Source organism: Rhopalosiphum padi, chromosome 1, assembly GCF_020882245.1.
Source record: "Rhopalosiphum padi isolate XX-2018 chromosome 1, ASM2088224v1, whole genome shotgun sequence".
Lineage (NCBI taxonomy): Eukaryota > Metazoa > Arthropoda > Insecta > Hemiptera > Aphididae > Rhopalosiphum > Rhopalosiphum padi.
Genome location: NC_083597.1, coordinates 48,858,455 through 48,881,531, shown reverse-complemented (window position 1 = coordinate 48,881,531; position 23,077 = coordinate 48,858,455). Strand labels below are relative to the sequence as shown.

Below are 23,077 nucleotides of genomic sequence, written 5' to 3'. Positions count from 1 at the left end.
TCAATTATTTGTGGTTACTGGTTAGCTTTATTGCTTTAATGTAAAAGTGAACCGACTAATGATCAAATGTCGGTTTTGTACGATATTTCAATTTTTAAGCAAGTAATGAAAATATATCAATTTATGCTCATAACAAGTTTAAAATCTTAAATATTGTATAACCCCCACAATAAAACGAAGAAGAAAAAAAAATAATATGCTTACCTTTAAATTTGATAACAGGCCAATTGACTCTAATATCAAAGCTAACAACACATGCGTCTAATTGGTTTTGCTGAACACGTCTTATTAGAACCGGCCGGCCACGTGTAAATGCTTTTGCCGATATAAATTAAAAGGAAGTCTTAATTTGTCCTTATGTTTGTTTAACATTTTTAAACTATTGGACGTATAAGGAGACATTTCATCAATTGCGAAGACCAACCTAATTATTTAATTCTAAATTAATATAAGTGTGTACCCTACAATTTTCTCTTGTCTTAGCGTAATAATTTTACTTAACTATACTATGTAGTATGTTCAGTGTTGTTATTGTCACCTATGTTGTATTACGTATGAGGTTCCGTGAGATAAAAACGAATATATTCTGAGCAGAGTTATTTTGCTGGACGTTGTCTACGTTTTCATCTATATACCTATGCTGTAATATCAGTGCAATGGTTCGAAACGTATTTGCAGTGAAATAGAAAACTGCGCATTTCATTCACCTGCAAAACTATTTCGCTAGTTATATAAGTTTGAGGTTTGAATTGATTTAACGAAACGATTGTGGTGATGTACGTTTCGAAAACGTAGTGGTCAATATTACCATCATAAAATATTATGTATGAATAAAAGAGTGAAGTTACTTTTGGTTCGTCATTGTTTTGTAAGAAATTATCAAACGTTTAAACACATACCACGTACGATACTAAAATAGGTGCGTATTTAGTATTTACCATATATAATGATTGATATCAATACATTTTTTACGGTCTGTCGCGTGACGATAAAAAAAACACAAAGACCATAAGTATAAATCGATATATATATATATATATATATATTTACTATACGTTCATACATTGTACGTATTACGTTTTATTCACAAACTTCTATAAAAACTGTACAGTTAATCATAGGCAGTGAATTCTATAAATTAATTTAAACTTCCGTACTCCACACTAGTTGATCCGACAGTAGAAAAATAAACCTATGATCTCAAAATTATACTTATTTTGAATCTATAAACAGAGATTTGATAAATGTTTAAACGTTACACATAAAAAAAACATTATTATAGAATATTAAATGGTAACTGATATTAATTGTTTGTAAATATATAATAATTAAATAATAAATACAGAAATTCATAAAATAATAGACATTTATATAAAAATTTTAATTTATTCATGATTCATATTACAAGTGTACAATTATAACTAAAGATACAAGGTACAGAAACTTGTTTAAATATTACTTATAATTTATACATATATATAAAAAAAACAACGATCAAGTAACAACTAATTTTTGTGTTTTAAAGGAGCTTTATATAGGCAATTTTAAGGTTTTTTTTAAAAAAATAATTAAAATGTTTGTAAATAAATCTATAAAGTAATTTACTTGTAACTTTTAGTTAATATTAAAGCACTATTGTTTTAATGAATATCACTAAATATATTTAATGAGTAAAGGAAAACCTTTAATATAGCATTTTTATTTTTATTGTAGTTTGAAATAATATCTTTATATTATTGAACAAAATTCTTAAAAACCAATAAATGTTCACAGATTAATTGTTTAAAGCTTGATCACTGTATTGCTAAATAAAAAAGTTACTATACATTGTATTATGTTTATTTTTGTTGTATAAATGGTAAAAAATATGATTATTCTTCTATGACTATGTTTTTACTGGTATTAATTTGCTGTATTACCATTTAATGAGTGGGTTTATAAGTGAAGTCATGGCCCATGGTGCCCGATGGAGATTACACCTACCAATGTTTACAAAATGTAAAGAAAGTTTTTAGTTACCTATCTACAATTTAATTTTAAAGTCAACAAGCTTATACTTTATTATCACTTATATATATTTTAAACAAATACAAATTTTATCATCTGTCTAGTAATATAATACGTACATTGTAATTTGCAAATTTTTATTATATATAACTGTGATTTTTTTTCTACATTTTTGATATTAAATTTAATATACTTATATGTCTAACACGTAACACATGATCAACATATTATATATTTATAATAATAACAAAAAACAAAAAAAAAATGATAATAATAATAAGGTCAAAATCAAATTAATTTTCTTAAATCTATATTGTTTAACCAAACCAATATATTAAACAGTTCATTAATTTTAATACCTCGCGGTGAAATATTACAAAACATGACTAATGTATAACTATTTATAAATGTGTATATATATTATATATTTATATTTACATGTACAAAGATGGGTAACTTAAAATTTAGATGTTAAAGTCTGTCAAGATAAATAAATTAGGAAAACTGTATTCTATGACTATAAGACAATACTATTAGTGTTTAAATCACTCGTTTTACTATTAATTATTAACAGTTAATGTATATATAATATACAGTATTTCTATTTTGGATTAGGCCACTGAGATTGTCATTTACAAATATTTTTATCTATAACTACAAGTGTAAATACTACTTCAGACCTATAGTGAGTCAATTGTAATATTTTCAAAACAAATTGTTCCAAAATTAACACACCCCATACACAGGAAAACGATAAATATAAATGATAATATATGTTTTCAACCATATGGTGATAGAAATTCACAGACATACATTAAAAATCAAAATATGGACATTAAGTTACTAATTTTGAATAATTGTACAATGTACACAATCATTTTCACGGACGTCTTAACTTATGTACACATTATATACGATACGAATGAACGAAGTTGTGTCCTAATGACATTAGGAATAAAAAATACTCAATCATATTATTAGTCATCAGGATTATTAGCTTTTAACAGATCCTTCTTCCATTTGGAATGCTTTGTTGTCCAATCCTAGACTTGAAAATTGCCCTGAACCTCTATGAGTCTGTGTTCGTCGATCTAATATAGTTTTTAAGTCAAAGTCATGCGAGGTTATTCTGAAATCTAAACTATTTTTTTTCTTCAGCGGGCCGGATTTCTTTTCTTCATCTTTGATCTCTGCTTCTTTTTCTCTCTGTTCCTTTTTATGTTCATTGTACATCCATCTATTATAGACATGAATATATTAAAATATTTATAGGTAATACATTTAAAAGTTAAATTGAGACATTTTATAATAAAAGAATATTGATATAAATACCATATCTACAATTATATAGGTTTGTTGAAACGTATAAAAAATATAAATAAAATATTTATAGTTAAAGACGATGTAGGATATCAATATTAATAATATTATACTAACAAAAATATGAGAGCTGCTGGAGCAGTTAATGCACCCCCGAGTAAGAAAAACGCTCCTGGAACTGTTTTCAGTGTAGCCTTGTACACAGCGCTGTACATTGGTCCATAAATTAGGGGTACTAGAGCTTCACATACGCCAAACAGCGAGTTTACCTTTCCTGAAATAATTTAAGTAAAATTAGATACGAAAAAACCGATTTTAAAGCAAACACATACCTAGTTCATCCGGTGGTACAAGTTTTGAAATAATTGATCTCATGGCAATAAACGACGTGCCGTTTACGATGTCAACAAGTGGTGCTGTAAACATAATATTTTTATAATCACTTGGATTTGTTTTATAAACTATAATAAAAACAATTTTGTTTTGCTTTAATACTTGTACAAGTATAAAATAAAAATTTATAAATAACTGATAATTGTTATTATTTTATTATTCTTTTGTACAGTTTTTATATCTCAAATGATACAATATAATACGAATCCATTACAATTACCTTTATCCTTAAGATGATTAATTGTTTCCGTCTTACAAGTGCATAACATAAAAAATGTATACTCGACAATTAAAGAGACTTGATCAATAATCAAGCTTAATGGTAACAAAAGTTTTTGTGTTTGAGCGTAGGTTTCTTACGATATTTCAATTTTCAAGCAAATTATGACTTATGAGTATGTTAAATATTATAATTTTAAAATTAAAATATCATGACCCAAGTAAAAATACAGAAATATTTTTATCTTTAAGTTTAATAAAAGGCAATTCATGCTAATTTTAACACTAATAAAGCGAAGTATGAACTTTTAAATGTAAATTTTACATGTTACGCATTTCAAAGACCGACAATAAAATGCTGGCATGATCGTGAAGCGTACTCCTAATATATTAGCTAAAGCATGTTATAACAATAATTTTTATAAAAAAAAAAAGGAATAGATATTTATACCCTTTATGTCGATGGTAATATTTTTTCACGCATTTGAAGTTATAATATTTCAAAAAATTGCAAATTATTAATGTATTTTTCATTATATCTAAGTTGGAAAAGTTAATACAAGATTCTACATAAGTATAGTTCATATTTAAATGATAAAATCTAAAATATATAGAGAGGAAATAATTTTTTTTTTTTTTTACATTTAAGTTCATATAGGACGAAATTACTTATTTAAACGATAAATAACGATAGTAATTATTTTGTTGTAATATCAAAACATGGTAACTTAAAACTTTAACGTATGTTAAATTATTATTAATGTTATCGATTTATACTATGAATCTCTTTTTACGATTGTAAGGTAATTACAGAAATATGTTATTAAATTTTGAATTATATAAGTTGATTGCCTAATATATTGTTATAAATATTCGTTATTATAATAATTCAATTCTAATAATTAATAAATGCAATATTTTTGAAGAAAATTATACCAACCTACCGTAATACTAAAAGTAGAATGATTTTAATAGTTGTGTAAAAAAAAAATATATCAGGAAATATGCTTAGTGATATAGGCTGATAGATCGTCTCCGTTCAGAATCGTTTTTCGTATACAATGATAATATTACATAATTTAATTCAAATTTAATGCACTCATAACTGTGACCTACTCGAAACTTAAAGTACAGCAGAGCGCTACCCACTCATCTACTTTTTTTTATTTTCTTTTATTATTTATTTTTATTTGCGGGCTGTAAATTATAATACATAGATAGGTATTAATTATTTTTCGATTTCAAGAATCTCATAACATTTGGTTGTGTTCAAAATACTTCTTTTTTTTATTTATTTATTCGGTTACTAAAATTTTACTCACCCAAATAAAATACGAAATCCGTTGTAGCAAATGCGTAAACAAATCCGGCCAATATTTTACTCATGCATGATATTACTCCGATCAAAGCATCGTCGATTTGCAGCATGTGACTGAAGACTCCGACCGAAAACATTGTACCTGTTTAGATTAAAAATAAAAACAGTATTACTTTACTAGTTTAACAATTAAAACCTCGAAACTATTTGGCATATAAACTTTGACGAACCTACTAGATTAGTAATCATAGAATATGTGGAAAACATACTGTAGTTCACTTCGTCCCAATTGAAACGTACACGTGTAAACAAATACATCACAGACATTTCACCTGAAAATGTTAAATTGTATACGTTGAACTACTGAATCACAAACCAATTACCTATCTTCTAAGTACGATATAATTTAAAATGATCAGACTATAAATACAGAACATTCATCTCATTTCACAACATTTTAAACTTTACAGGATTCGTTTAAGTATTATTATTATTATTATTATTATTATTATTATTATTATTATTATTATTATTAGTAATACGACGTATAAATATTTAAATATACTATGACAAATTACATTGTTTATACAAATACATTTAAAAATATATAAAGATACATATTTTTTGACATAGTTTTAGTCCATGGTCAACGTATACCGTATTATCCAAGATTAAACTTGTAGGTATCTTATTTGAATAATGGAATAATATTAATGACAACCGGTAAACTGCAACACTGTAGTTATAACTTATAATAATATTTGAGAAGTATAAATATAAATTATTTGTTTACGTATTTTAATTCACATTAAATTATATTTATTTACGAAAAAAAAATACTGTATAAACATCATTGGTATTTTAATATAAAATTCAGCAATAATTATTTAAAACGATTGATAAATTAACAAATACAGTGATGTGTATTATAATTGTAAGTTAAAAGTTTTCAAAAAAATTAAAAAGCTTTGTTACAGAGTCGAAGGTCATCATGATTAAAACAATTATATTATTAGTATTTTAATTTTTCGTTGCCATTGTCTTTCTCACTGACTCCTATCGTGGAATTTTTTTTTATTTGAAAATCAACTATAATAGTAGTACCTATATATATACTATATAGTAATTATTATATCATTAATTGTGTAACTTCGACTTTTAAATAACCTCCAGATAATTGCATTAATTTCCATTGGATTAATATTTATAACTGTTAAGTAGATACGATGGAAACGTAAAATAAGGTTTAATGAAAAAAAGCGAAAATGCTTATAAAATTACTCATACCCACTATAATAGTATAATATCACTCGTGTGTAAAACAACCAGAATGTCAGGTTCGCGTAGGAAATACATAAATATTTTTTTAATGTGAATAAAATTCAATAGAAAAGTTAATCATCTGAAGGTACCTAATAAAATAATAGAAATTTAGTTGGGGTTATTCAAGAAAGAAGTATACAACTTTTTTTATTTTTTTAGTATCATATGAAGTACTATAGGCGGCAGTGTTGATTAGATATGCATTTCATTTATATTTTATTGACGAGCGGTTGATATTTCTTTTAAGTTATGTTCTACATAATTTATATCCGACATAGTATTGTACAGCGTCATTTTAATGCAGTTCAAATCAACCGTATTAAACCGTCTGATTTACAAATTCCAAGGTTGATTTGACAAGTGTGTAAAAATAAATTGTGTGCTCAATATAAAAAAAATAATTTGTTTAAGCATATCAATTTTTATATAAATTTACGAACCATGCAAAGGGCCCATTACAACGATGACAACCACCATTAAAGCAATAATTCTAAGTCTTCGGTTGTACTGTCCTTCTTTAAACGTCACTCGAACGGCCTCTTTGATATGGCTCAGGCTGAAAAAGTCTTGGAGGAAATCCAAACAGGACGTGTCCCTCGGCGGCTCTTTGCTTTCAATACTGATTACTGGCTTTGTCTCTTTGATAAAAACCATGCCGTATACAAATGCAAATATGTATAATACTGTGGCTATGATGTATACACCGTAAAATCCCAGTTCTCGGAACAGTACACCAGATAACGCGGTGCCGATGGGCACACCTACCGAACAGAATACGTTCACTATACCAATTCTTAATGTGCGCATTTTCACCTGAAAAACCAAAACGAACCAATTAAAACATTTATTGTTGCTATTTTAAATTGCTTTCTGTATATACTATAGTAATCGTTTTTCAGCGTTTTATTAGAAACGTAAATAACGGCATATAAACTGTACGCGGAAATCGCAGCTCTATACGATTTCATAATATACAGACAGAGATCTAATCACAAAATATAGGACTTAGTAAAAATATTACATCGTTGACTATACTGTGGTTGGTATAGCTTATGCGCAATAGGGTTTTTTTTTACTAACCGTAGTCACGTCTCCTACATAGCTGAACACGGCCATGAACATGGTCATCCATCCACCGGTCATAGCCGGCGGTACGGACTCCACGAGCCCGGCCACCTCCATCGGGAGATCGTAAAAGTAGTAAGTACAGACCAACAGACCGATGCTGGTGAGGAATTCACCGATGATTGGTATCAGCATGCACGGCTTGCGTTTGTGGTTCCGATCGCTCCACGATCCGATGAATATTATCAGCACCGACGGTATACTGCTCTGCACGATCGTTTTCCATATTATCATGTCGGCGACTAGCTCTTGGACGACCACCTCGTCCTCCCTCGTGTAATTGTCCATCGATCGGCTCTCCAGTGCCGAGCACGTGGCGTTGTCCATCCGGAGGTTTACTCGGCACGCCTTCTGCAAGTTCAGATTCTGCGTGGCGAGCGACGCCAGCACGCTGGACACTATATAGCAACCCAACATCGGTTCCACCGTACAGTGTTTCAACATGAATTTTGCTTTTGACATGATGCTCATGGCCTGCCATGATTCGTGGTTGTCTTCCGGCGGCGACGGCTTCTCGCGTTTTACTCCGCTGGTGTCGTAAGTCATTGTATTAGGGTTATCTGGAATGGTGCTCAAACACGGCTAGTGGTTAAATCGAATGTGTCCAACAGCAAAGTATATCTGGACTCAAACATGTCCAAATTTCTACAAACAAACATATAATATAATAAATTTAAGTTTAAATAGTTGTTAAATACTCGTTAAAAATAATCGTTGTTGATTCACATCGTACATTTATATCTTTAGAATCAAATACAAGCGCGTTTAAAAATAAAACATAGGTCAGGTAGGTGGTAAAATTTTATGGATATTGGGAAGAGATAATTCACTAACATTAAGTCATGTTCAAATAATAAAAAGTAATTCATATAGAACGTTGAACTTTTTATTTATGAAGACAATACGGAATTACATACGTTTACTCTGAAGACTAACTTCAGATCAATTGACCTTTTATTTTATGTTGTTAATTTTTAAGTGTTTTTGTGTCAAGATCATAAAGCCTAAGAGAAAATTATTTGGCTAGTAATTAAAGTCTTATACCTATAAGGAAGAACCATTGTGACGGCATTGAGATTAAAAAACCACAAAAATATCTTCGACAACATAATTATTTGAATTTAAAGACAATAATAGGGAAAACACAACAACAAATTATGAACCGACGTGATAGATTTGTAGTGATACTTAATTATAATCGGGCGGGTCAATGGTCCACAGCAGTAACTTATAAACAATGACCTTATGACACACTTCTTATAACACCATTATGAGGTGACAAACTATCTTGTATACAATGATTATTTTTCCTTCTATCTTCATCTCTTTCACTCTTCATTACGCTGTCTTTATTTTTTTATACATTTTTGATCACGTAAATGATTTAAGTTATATATATATATTTTTTTTTCATCAAATAACATATTCTCAAAAGCACTTCGATAAATAACCAGTTAAATTATGATGACCATTAATGACCGTAATATCATAAACGTTTGTTGTCTATTAACCATCGTACATAATATCGTTATAAAATAAAGGAATTTGTCACATTAATATGAAACAATAAAACGACATTTTGTAAATGTAGAGGCGCAACTAGAATCTATTTTCTGAGAAAACTGTCTAGAAACGAACTATATTGTACAAGAATGAATTATTACGTCCATTAGATACCATTTTTAAATAATAAATAATGTAGGTACCATATTATGATAATATATTTGATAAAGAAATTTATAATATAATAACGTTACACTTGAATGTTAAAATAATAAACTTAAATTAATATGGGCGCTACTAACCGGTTGTTTTGAAAGTAAAATTATAACTTCAAAATAAATTTAAATTTCTATGATACAAATTAAACAAAATTCTTAAAATTTTAAATATTGATTTTCTTTTTAAATATCTTTTGTCCCGTTAAAAAGCGATACACTCGAATTTATATTTTAGGTATATCTTATAAACGCTTAATATAGATAATAACGTTTAGCAGTTCAAGTTCAGTCTCGTTAGTTTTAACTTTAGATTCAATCACCTAGTCTAAAGGTAACAACATTATATTTGTTCCTTAGAAGGATTTTTCGATGTTTTGATTTAAATGCGATTCATAATTTTGTAAAATATAAAAAAAATAATTAAAATAATAAAACATATTTTTAATGAGTTGATTCCTGTTAAAAATTAAAATTAATAAAACTAAAGTAAACTGCTGAATGTAGATTTGCAATGTCATACACTTGAGAGACACAAACCGTGACAACAAATTCTGGTTGGAGTGTCCTCATCATTTTTATTCAACCAGATGTAGATTATTTACAGTACATTGTAAAATTATTGTTTATCTGGAAAAGTGATAACTTTTATTGAAGAAAAAAACATTCCGTGGAAATTACAATCTTTCTCATCCCACTGCTGGTAGCACCACTGTGTGCATAGTTATATTCATAAATGTAATAAATAAAATTGTACTTTTATAAATCGGAACTACGAATTATTTTAATTCATTAATAGTTGAACATTTCAAAGTACCTACCTATATATTATTAGTAACCTAAATTGGCTATTAGCTTTAAACAATTAAACAAATATAATTTTAGAGTTGTGCTTGAAAATTTAATCCAAAATAATGTAAGCAAGTACCTAATATTCACTGAATTGAAAATAGATAAATAAATTAAGAATTAACCTTGAGTCTTGAACCAACACGCTATACCCTATAACATCATAGTATTCAATATATATTTAAAAGTTTTAATTTTTAAATTTAATTGTATAGGTGGATAAAGCAATACAATATATTTTATAAGAATGTTGAAACGCAATAGTTGTTTTTTTTTTTTTTAGTTTACAACCTTTTTAGAATGGCTTGACAAACAATATACTCTATGTAGGTGCCAACTACCAGTTAAGACGTTTGTGTTCAAGAGCATTTTTATAGTTAATAAGTTTATAAGTCTTCTTTTGACTTTTGTTATTATTAAAAATTATAGGTAACTAGGTACATTATTAAAAAAATAAATATTTTTTGAAATAAAATGTATGAATTTATTTTAATGAATGTTTTGACACAAACCAGAGAAATTAATAACTAGACTGTGTAATTTATTTTTATTGTTTAGTATACTGTAATCGAATATTAAATGCTGGTAGCCTCATTATATTCTTCTGTTCTACAAATTTAAATTAGAATATTTAATACATAACAAATAAATATAAATGGTATAGTATTATTAGGTGGCTATTATTATTGTTCAAGTAAAATCTAAAAACGGTTAAAAATAATCTATCGTTGTAAACGCAATTATCAGATTATGATATCGATTGATTAATATTAGGTTCCTATAATAGGTACTATTACACATGGCATTGCAGTAGCTACTTTAAAAAACGTTTATATACCTACAAATTATTAAGGGAAATAAATCGAATTTTCCTAGAACCTCGCATTTATACACATTTTGTAGATTTTTACAGCTTGAAGACGATCAAAATTTATTGGAAAAATACACGTATTGTTGGTATTGTGTTACCTGCCAAATACAAACACTATTAGGCGCAAGCTCAACACGATATTTATATATATAATGCGAATTGTATTTGTTCATTGTAACCACAATAAAATTATAATTAGTATACGAGCAACTATTAATAAATATCGAGTCGCATTATCGTCTTCGATAAGTAAAAGTAATTAGACGCACACGGTGTTTGTAGTCGTGAAGAGTTCGCAACCACTGCATTGACCTACAATTAATATTAGTAACAGTATATGTTATAATTGTATAATGTTATACTATGCTGCTCGCAGTATCTATCGATGTACCTTCATCGATAATTCACAATACTGTTGTTAATAGAAACCGCTTTATTATACAACAGGTACTTAGAGGTCTACACATTAAGTTTGACATAATATCTCTCCACAAAAATGATTATGCTTTTATAATAAATATACATAGTTATCCGAGACGATTTTCCAATTATTTATCTATTAAAATTCGCACAGATTTTGTAAAACACATAAGTACCTACCTGTACGAGTATACAATAAGTTTCTAATGTAAATGTATGATACATCAAGTAAACACGTCCTTTTTACTAATTTATTATGAAGTGGAATAAATCTTAGACCTTATAAACGACCTTAAATTTAATTGAGCAAAAAATACCTTTTCAAAGAATGTCATTATCCGAAGAAATTATTACTTGTTTATTAATATTATTCAACCAACTTTTTTCCAAGTACCTATATTGTGTTTTAAATAAAATATGCTAAGCCTCTACAAACTGGTATCTAACAACGTATATAATTTTATTTTTACTACAACTGTGTAAATAATAACATAAAATATAGTTCAACTAGTTCAAGGCTTGATGATCCGGCAATTAGTATACTATGTTCTATGCGAAATGCGACTCATATTATTTAAACCTCAATAATTAAATAAATGTGTTAAAATAAGAAATACACATCTTATCAATGTTATCAATTAAAAATATCATATTATAGTAACACGATTTAACCGATTTGCATTATCGAAAGAGTACTACTATATAAAATATTCAAATACGTTTGCCAATAGATACTGATGAAAAATAAAATTAATAATACTTTACAATAATGACATTTTGCTCATTTCATTGACTGTGATTTGTGACTACCCATGACTACTACGTTCCAGTAGTTCAGCTTGGATTGTCTTCTTTCACTATACTCGTATGTAGATTAATGCTAATTTTTGTTTTTTGTGCAAACTTTTATCCGATGTAATTCACTCACCAACTCTTTAATTGCCCACGAAAGTTTCCTAATTTTCTTCTAATACCTACTACAACGATTTTTTTTTTTTGTTGCAATTCCTCCTTGCACCACCAACATTATGAGCTAATCTCTTTACTCAAGTCCATGATACTTTCCATTGAACACACGTGTTTTTCTTCTTTATTCGATTAATCAACGACTATTTTATTTATTTATATTATTTTGCATATTTTCAATTGTATTGATGTGCATTTAAGTTGGGAAATGTGCCAACGTCCGTATTTTACATACATAAATAAATCAAATGCCGTTTTTAGTAGGTATATAATACTATAACTATTACGTATTACTCGTATTAGTATTACAATGATTTTGTATTATCTGATCGATCGTATTAATTGAATACCTCAAAATGTATCAATTTCTACTTCCTCAAATACGAATTAAAGTATTTTCACGGTAAATTTCAAACGGTGTAAATATCACATTAATTTTCTGAAAATATCGATTTCGTTGAAACGAGTGATAACGTGTTATACACATTTTATTTTTTAATATCGTAACTATACTCAAAAGTTACATGTAATATAAATATTAAGCAATATAAATAATATCAATACATAGAATACGATAGTTTAAATCTATATTCTATTGACAGTTACCACCTGTTATTTTTATGTTTTTATTATGCCATTGTTTGCAAATTTTAAATCAATTTTTTTTTTTTGCACACATTATGTTATGATGTGCTCGTAAAATATCAATTAATCACACTGGTCATAATTTTATTTCAATCTCAATATCGACCTTGTGAAAAAAAACAAAATAATACAATCATTTTAAGTTCCTTCACATCGTTTATACTATTAGTAGTCATTTGGCGATATATATTTAGCATATTGGTCTTCATTTTGCTAAAATCGGTAGTTCCCGTACCGTAACCTCGGTTCAGTATCTATAAATAACTTCCCGTCGACACAAATATAGAAAAAGGTGAGTGGCGGAAGGGAAGGCTAAGAAATCAGGCTAAACTCCCAATCTCACAAAAAAATTGTCTCTAAATTCGAACCATAAAATATACCCATAATTTTGTTCCCAGTCAAAACGTATAATTGAAAATATAAGCCACCACCAAGGAATTGGTGAAAATATCAATAAACACATAATACCACTTTTTTAAATTTAATTTTTATAACAAATTCAATGGATTCAGTTTATATAGCTGTATAATATTTTAAATAATTATATGAATTTTTATACAGCTTTTGAGAAGATTTTACGATGGAAAAATGAGAAGAAAATTCTTAAGAAAATTTTTATTCACACTCCTTATTCCTAAATACTTAAATTAGGAGTTTAGATGTTAATGAAAAATAATTGATCCATCTGCAAAATAGGTACATATAGTAACACATAATTTTGTTCCTTATTTTTCCATTTATAGTAGGTACAAATAAATATATATATAATAAATAAGAGTGTGTAACTTTGATCAAACTCGTCGATTAGAAACATTGAGTATTTTCATCATCAATGACAAAAATATCCTGTCCTTGGCCCCAATCGAGTCGTATTCACCAATTTTTTTTTTGTGGTCATAAAACACAATATTAAAATTTTATTTCACTGATAATACTTATAATTAACTTGAGAGATTTTATTTACAATAACTATGGATTAATACAATTCTTTTAATTCTAAATTTTGTTACTTAATGTCTTATACGTACTACTCGTACATATTGTCCATAAAACTCGTATGAACAAAATTTAATAGATTATATAGTCATACAAAATGGAACATTTAATAAAATAAATTTGTAAAAAAATGTATTCAAATACATTATAGAAAAAATGTAATATGTTATAGGTAATTATATTTATTATAATAAATTATAATATGATTGTTGATTGTATTAGAACATTTTAAAATTTATGATTATTTTTAGGTAATCTTAAAATTAAAATAATTTCAATTACATGATCCGTTTATTTTTAAAAATTTTACCATAATGGCATAATAGATAAAATAATGATCAACGTGATAAGTAAACACAGTAATTTTTTTTACTAATCGTTTTAATAATTTTATCTATGTCAAGTGATTTAGGTTATTAGTTATTACTGCATACAATGATTATTTTATATATCTTACAAGACAATTCTTTAAATAAAAGTCATTTCATTTTAAATCCAAAAAGTGTTGACTGTAGATCACAGATGAACTAAAGACGTTGGCGTGTCTACTCAATTTCAAGAGGACAAATCAATTCTTCAACAAGAACAATCGTATATTATATAATATAAAACAATTCCAAGTCAATTTGGGGAGATTTTGTCGTATAAAGGATGTCATTACAGACGAGTCCTAATTTTAATTTTTTTTTTTTATATATGCGATAAACAACCTTGATAAATAACCACACTCAGTCCCTTTATTAAATTAACTTTGACAACAACCGCTCAACGCCGGTAACTAGTACCGTGTCCATAACCGCGAAGTTTCGGTCATTAAAATTGATTTTGAATTTTTGTAATAAATACGTGGTGATATTTCCTGTATGTGATAACTGATTAACTATTTGTTGAAACTAAAATAAGACAATTATTTTAAAATAGTGTAATATTCATAAAATTATAAGCACACTGTTTTTACAACCTATTCTCATTATAAAAAATATATATGTATAACAAAACCATATCATTCTAGAAGTATTAAATACGTATATTATATAAATAATAATTTCCAAACCATATTGATTAATAATCAAGAATTTTCTTTTTATTACATAGAGTGGCATGATGTTTTTATTATAGGTAATAATGAATTAGAATAAACATTTTTACATAAAGGTAAATAAGTAGGGAACCTACTTAAAAGAAACAAAATACCAAAAACAATATCAACAAAATGTCTTGATGATACAAATATGACGTTATAATTACCTTTTCATATTATTACTGTTTACTGACAATCTGTACCAGTAGGCACAATAAGAGTATGAGCTATGTAAAAAAAAGAAAGAAAACATGAACAATTCGAATGAAGAAGCCACCCATCGATGATACTTCGTATTATACTGTAATACACTTAAATAAAAATGTAAACGAATCTCGGTCATTCTGTACGGAATTTATTTTAAAAGCAGACTCACAAGGACTTGCGATTCGAAAATTCTACACCTATTGACACCATCATAGTTGTGTTATTGACTTGTTGTTGTCGTTGTCCCGTGTATTTATAATAAACTATGCAATTAATACATGTCACGTACCTATTATTGGCAAAAACCGATTTACCGATTACTATACAGTCTATAGCCCATAAAAAAATCGAACCCGATAAATGCAGTAAAACGTTTGTTTTTGAGGGCTAGGTAAATTAAAGCAACTTATAACATGGTTCAGACAATTTCTCACTAACATGCATTATTCATAATATTCATATGCATTTAAATTATATCGAATGGACGACGGATAATAAAGTATAAAACCGAACCTACAAAATACATAATTATTAATTTGTATGTTTAATAAACATTCTTTCCATTAATTTTACTTAATTTCGATACTTATATATTGGCGTACAGACATTGCACATTTATCAAGCATGCACTTCAACATTATTATATATCTAAAACTTATTTGAATTGTATTTTTAAAAAAACCAAAGAAGTCGCTTTGTTATACACAAGGTATCGAATATTAATAGGTTAATAAAACATACTCAATAGTCACTTTAATGTGTATAATTTGAATTTTATTAATACCTTTTCAACAGAAAACCGCATATAATATAAAATAATTATTATGGTATTATTCAAAATAATATAACTGGCTTTTAATAACGTATAATTCAACACAAACGTAGAATGATATAGAAATGTTTGTCATATAAATAGCTTAAAATTAATCGAAATATTTTGAAAATCTCATTGTGTATAGTAAATAATAATTTACATAGTACTTAAAGGTTTCTAAGTATAATAAAATAATTCAATTTAAACCTGAACTTTTAAATTGCTCATAAAAATGTATATGGTTTATAAAAAACTTTTAATTTCTAATAAAAAAAACTTATGAGAAATCAAGTATTACATGTTCAAGTATTTTTACTCACTAACAAAAATTTTGCATAAAAACAGCCAAGATATATTGAAACATATACAGTGTCTATAAAATGATAAAATACTAATAGTTAATAATTATTTGGTCAATAATTAATTCTTTACAGTTATTCATTTTTGAACCACAATAAAAAAAGTTTTCGGCTAAATCGATTAGGTTTTACGTATACATTTTCATTTTTTATTCTTCTTATTTTTTTTATTTTTTATTTGTTTTTTTGTTTTTCCACTAGCAAAATTTTACTTTCGACTCACCAAAGTACGTACCAACTAGATCCGATTTGCTACTAGAAACTACTCTCAAAGTTAAAGAATGAAGCATTTTTTTCACCGTAAAAAACGTTTTCAAACACAAAAAATAAAATAAAAGCACATTTCATTGTAAAACCAATAATACATTCATCGCTTCGCTCAAAATCTAAAACTGTGTTAATGTATTATTGAAATGACTGGCCCACTTGCTTTTCTTCGTCTTAATCATTATATCCGTTCACATTACACAACAGTATAACAAAAATCCTGTGCGGGACTATATATTAACTGCCCAAAACGAATGTTTAAGCAATAAAATAGATTCAAAATATTATTCAGAACTACATTTTATTTTTTATACAACTACATGAAAACATTTTAAAATTTATTAAATTACATTCTATTTTAAGATCATTGTTACCTATGAAATCATCATTGTACTATATATTTATATCACTAACCAATATAACCATTATATCACAATATACCATTTAATATAAAATGCATGAGTTAATACGGTTGTTTTAATAAATCATCTAAGAAAAATTCAACTTTACATAAAAACTAGAAGTCATACTAAATAAACAAATGTAAACGATGTAACACTGTTTAATTTTAGATAAAAAATATTTTCAATTTAAAGTTAAAACTGGATAACGAAATTAATTGTAACCTAACTTGTTTTACAATAAATAAATACATTTTTACGTGTTACATTTTTAGAGAAATAATATGTGAGCAATTGACTTTAAAAGTTAATCAAATATAAATTTATAGAGTTCAAATAAACATGTATAAAATGAATTTTTCAATGTTTACGTACAGCTTTTTTTATATTACTATACACATAACATACACGGAGTCAATATAATATATTATGTAAGTACCCTTTTGCCGTGTTTATTTACTGAAAACGTTTAACAAGCCTCCCACCGGATCTTATAAACGGAATTCTCAGACAATAAATAATAACATACATACAACATACGTGATACGTGTATAGGTAGTTGAGTCAACATTAATATTAAATAGTAAACTGAAATTTCAATAACACGGTCATTTTAAAATGGAGTTCGATGAAAACTCTGGGACAATTTTCCCCTACTTGGCATATAAAATAACATATAACCTAACCTAACCTGTACTACATCCACCTTGAGATTGCTTGTTCTACGACGTATTTAATTTTAAATCGTTCTATATTGACACCATAGTGCATTTAATTTGTAACAAACAATATATAATATATTTATATACATAAGCTACTAATACGATGTTTGCTATCACCACATTCTTGTTTAAATTTTTTCTTGTTCCCAAATTTAATGGATAATTTTAATACACTATGCGCGGGATCCATTATTAAACTCGACCATAAATTACATTAACTATAGCAATAAAAATCATTACACTATTGTGATTAAGTAAATGATTCTGAAACAAGATTAATACAATATGAATATGACATAATTTTACATCGAATAAAATCGTTTATCAAAATAAATACATAATTTAACATTTAAAAAGTACTATAATAATAATTATACACAACTATTAGTACTATATTGGTTTCCATGTAGGTATTTAAATTTTACAACATTGGGTAAAATTATAATTGAACTGGAGTACTAATCGGGATTTGGGAATAATTTGTGGCGTATCTACTGTAAAACCATTAGGTAGTTTTATGGATTTTAAATAACGGTGTTTTATTTTATTTAATATCAAACTTAAAATAATTAATTAGAAATTTAAAACAATTTACATTCGGCACTTCGTCAACTCTATGGTTTTAGACACATAGAAAAATATTATTGTCTACAATGAAAATATATATTACTAATATATTATATTAATTAATTGATATTATGAACAAATGTTGATAACCATTATCTGTATATCTAAATATGGTAATATATTTATATCCTGTGGTGTATATAAACAATAGATGAGGAAATATTTTTTTTCGTTTTTTTTAGCAGTCCACATTATTAACTTTTATTGTCCTATTATACTTAACCTGAGAATAGCCCAGAAACAATGTCATATTATGATATTCAACTGAAATAATAAATCGGTTAGAATAACAGTGATAAAACATATTAAAAAAAAAAAACAATTATGCAATAGTTCGTTCAAAAATTTGACATCGCTATAAATAGAAATTAAAAGTGTTTTAAAAGTATTCAATAGAAAATGTATTATTAGGTAAACTTATGTATAATTTTATTTAAAAAAACTATAACAAATTTGCACGCACGCAAAATAAAAAATGACTAAAATCACAATCATCTTTATAAATCGTATATTATTGTATACACAGTTGTAATAAACACATTTTAACGGTAATACAATAAAATAATGACTAATAAAGTGTTTCTACTATAGTAAATATATATTACATATTGTAATATACACTAGAGAGTTTATAAAAAGAGGCTTCGTATAGATCCTTGTACCTCAACAAACACTAAATTGATTGAGGTCTTTATAATAAAAAGAAGTTTAGTTCCGATCTTTAAACCCTACTGAATACATCTACCTAATACAAGGTTAAAATAATTTATTAGTTTTAATATAAAAATTATGTAAGCTCAACTAGATAATAGATTAAACAAATTTACAAATTAGCTGTATTTACAGGCATGTATATAATCTATATTTATATATACAAATATTTTTCGGAGAAAATAAATAAACTTACATCAATATGCGTATAATATACAATTTAAATAAAAAGCTAAAAATCAATTATCACTATATTACTTTTTACAACTTTTTCTAGTCGTAATATTCTCAGACACAAATAATTTAAAGTTGTGTATAGGTATTAACATAAAAACTAAATCGTATAAAATAGGTACCTATACCAATTATTATTAACCAGTGGACGCATTGAAAGTCCGCAAAAACCAATTACCAAATCGTTTTTCGTACTTAGGTACACCATAATAATATAATACATTAATACGGCCGTTTATAAGTCAAAAATTAAATTAATGATTTTCATATCCCTAATTTGGTCGAGACGCCGTCGATCGATATCCGAGCACCACAGCAATTAAAAAACATTTAAAGACAAAATATGAATATATAGGTACTAATATTATTATGTCTATATGAAAAAAACATACCTGTTACGTATAACATAAACATTTATAATAATATTATATTAGACACATATATAGTGTTTTCTTACCTTTATTCCGAAATCGCGAAGTTCTGCCTGGCCGTACATGATGTGCTATATTGTTCGTATCGAATTCCGAAATCGTGCAGAAAAGCGGTCGATTTATGACATCGTCAAAAATGTCTTGTAGTCAATGGTAGAGGCTTAAAACAATTTTTTTTTAATGACGAATTAAATCAGCCAAGTCGTCACGAGAACTTCACACTCCTAAAGTATATGTGTAATAAAAGTACAAATATATAAATATATATATATATATATACTGTCTGTGGCCGATGTGCACGCGGTACAACAGCTTATTAAATCGTATTCTTCGTGCGACGTTCAAATGTGTATTGTATAGGTAGAGCCGTGTATCGTGTTCTATATCCCTGAGCGCAGCGGTTACGCGGTGGTCACGTCGCGTACGAAATACGAGATTAAAATATTATATCATAGATCATTGGTATTGTATATACGCGTTGTGTGTACGGTCGTCGATCGACGTTCGACTTGTGACTGTTACGCTATACGACTATGGAAACAATCGTGTATCCACGAGTTACGGAAGACTGCTAATTTGTCGTCACTATATAATACCTATTTCGCTGCCCTCTGCTTCCTCCCCACTTCCGACGCGCCGGCGGTATTCTGTTTCGCTCGTACCCGCGGTGCATGTAAATTTATAATATTCCTCTCGCACACTTACTCGTTAACAGTATTATTATATATTTGTGATGTTATTGTCATATGAATGCTTCCCGTGATCTGTTACCAAAATGACAAATTTATTACCATTCAACGGCCGTATGATACAATGTTAACTTGACATATCCATCGGTGCATGCTGTTGAAATTTCTGCAGTCAAATTGCGCTCGCAAACACCGATTGGACAGCAATGCAATTAAGTGTAGGTACTATATAAATATAATTAATTTGCATATAATAAAAGTAAAATACGTATTAATTTATATTTTTGTATTTTTTCGAATTTAAGTATAACATAACATTTTTCAAAGATTAATCACGTATTAACCAATTACCTAACCTAACCTAACTTCGATGTAATGTAAATAAATTTACTAATTTTTATAGTGAATTAAAAAAAAATATATATTAAAACAACTAAATAAAATTATTTTTTCTAGTAATTTATTCATTATTCATATATTTTAGTAGGTCATATTTTTTCAATGACAAATATATATTTTATTGTCAATACTTTTGTATTTAATCCAGAAAATATTTCACATGTACCTAACCCATTATAATATCATATGAACATTTCAATCTAATACGCATTTTTATGAATTATACTCAAATTAATAAAAACTCCGTCGTTTTAAGTATACTAATATTACTAAAATTGTATAATTCATAGTTAAATATCACTGCAATATTTTAATTATTTCTATTATTTTTATTTGTACAGTGTGTTATTGTTTGTAAATTATAAGTTAAGTATAACATGCAAATAGATATATGTATTTTAATAATAGAATAAATATATAATTAGATATAGTCAAATTATATTATAAGAAGATTCTTTCGTGTCTACATTCATTTTTTTGAAAAGTAATCATGTTTTTAAAAATTGTTTTTTATGTAACTGATTTTATTAGAAAACAACATTATTGAAAATAAAAATAAATTTATTATTTTGTATTGTTATAATTTTTTAATTTTTTGATTAATGACGTACATTTTTGATTGTACATTGCAAATTCAAAAAAAAAAAAAAAAATCATAACGAAAATAGTGGTAAAAATATAAAATGTTTTTAATATCTGCAAAATATGTTTCAAAAAACATAAAACTTTTCGAAATAATGAGTGGTTACTGTTTAAAGAAGCACTAAGTATTATAATACGAATAGATGTATAAACAATGCTTTGATTAATAAATAAATATAAATACATTTTGAAAATTGATAGGTATTAGATCTGAAAATAAAAAATTTATCGGGTTAAACACTTTAACATGTATTTAACTATTTAAATAGTAAAAAATTATAACATAATTTTTAACCATTATTTTTCCAAACCTATTGATATAGTATATATATCGAAATGACAAGCTTGATAATATTATCAATTAAATAGGTAAGAACTTAAATTATTTTACTATTACATTAATTGTATATATATTTAATATTTTAAAATATCAATTAACTTTTATCATATCTTATTTTTAATCTGGTTAAAATAAATATTCAATAATTTGGTCTATATTATGTAGAATTCAATAGGATGCCAAAAACATGTTGCAGTCACGTACCTATTACTACTATTTCGGCGCACTAACAAATTATTTTGGGGTTAGGATTTTTCTTCTTCTAGATTATTATTGCTTATAAATTGTTATATTGAACTGCACGTGTTTTTTGTATAAATTTTAATTAATATCAACTTTGATAAATCTATGACTCAATAGAAATGTAACTTTTCCAATCAGTCAGCAATAATCAAAATAATTTGAAGGTGAATTAAAAAAGCTCATAAACTTTTAATGATAACACAATCGATGACTAAAGTTAAATACTAAATGATTTATTAATATAGTATAACATAACAAAATACAAATATTAAAAATATTGAAAAAGTCACACTGCTGTATGCTCGACTGTCAAGTATACCTTGTTATTGCGTATGTCGCTGTTGTGGATATGTTAATTTTAAATTCAATGATAAATCATTTCTATGGTAAAAAACCATTCTAAGTGAAGGCGTTAATAAGTCTAATTGTTTATAAAATATTTAACGATTTTAGCGCTTTTGAGAAATATTGTCAACAATCAGGGGAGGATCTTGGATATTTGTATAGGGGAGGGGGCACATATAAATTGTATAATTTGAATCATAATTATCAATAATACATACTCTTATTTTTAAACAAAATTGGTAATATATTTAATATAATGTTGATTACATAATATCACACATTAAAATAATAATTTATTTATAATTATAGGTAATATACACGTAGTCATCATTAATAAGAAAAAATATCTTTATAGATTCTCATACTTTATAGCCTTATACGTCGAATTGAAGTCT

At 26.6% G+C, this 23,077-nt stretch overlaps 1 protein-coding gene across 2 annotated transcripts; it reads right to left on the bottom strand.

Annotated features, from left to right (window-relative positions):
• Positions 1 to 1,366: 1,366 nt before the first annotated feature.
• Positions 1,367 to 20,609, bottom strand: LOC132917706 (probable peptidoglycan muropeptide transporter SLC46). Of its 2 annotated transcripts, XM_060978574.1 has the most exons (9): positions 20,305 to 20,609; positions 20,051 to 20,248; positions 7,661 to 8,350; positions 7,021 to 7,393; positions 5,488 to 5,589; positions 5,262 to 5,399; positions 3,660 to 3,743; positions 3,445 to 3,601; positions 1,367 to 3,244 (listed from the first exon to the last, which is right to left on the bottom strand). In XM_060978574.1, the coding sequence occupies exons 3-9, from the start codon at positions 8,249 to 8,251 to the stop codon at positions 3,001 to 3,003; spliced, it is 1,689 nt and encodes a 562-aa protein (XP_060834557.1). In that variant the 5' UTR covers positions 8,252 to 8,350; positions 20,051 to 20,248; positions 20,305 to 20,609; the 3' UTR covers positions 1,367 to 3,000. The 2 variants fall into 2 exon arrangements, with proteins under 2 accessions (XP_060834557.1, XP_060834556.1); XM_060978573.1 differs by having other exon boundaries at positions 20,051 to 20,609.
• Between the last annotated feature and the right edge of the window lie 2,468 nt (positions 20,610 to 23,077).

What these genes read in the sequence shown, in the direction of transcription:
- LOC132917706 (XM_060978573.1), bottom strand. Translation starts at nt 8,251, where the DNA reads ATGACTTACGACACCAGCGGAGTAAAACGCGAGAAGCCGTCGCCGCCG. An exon ending in TGTAATGGGCCCTTTGCATG is followed by an intron (nt 5,590 to 7,020) that starts GTTCGTAAATTT and finishes TAACATTTTCAG; the next exon opens with GTGAAATGTCTGTGATGTAT. An exon ending in TATGATTACTAATCTAGTAG is followed by an intron (nt 5,400 to 5,487) that starts GTTCGTCAAAGT and finishes TAATCTAAACAG; the next exon opens with GTACAATGTTTTCGGTCGGA.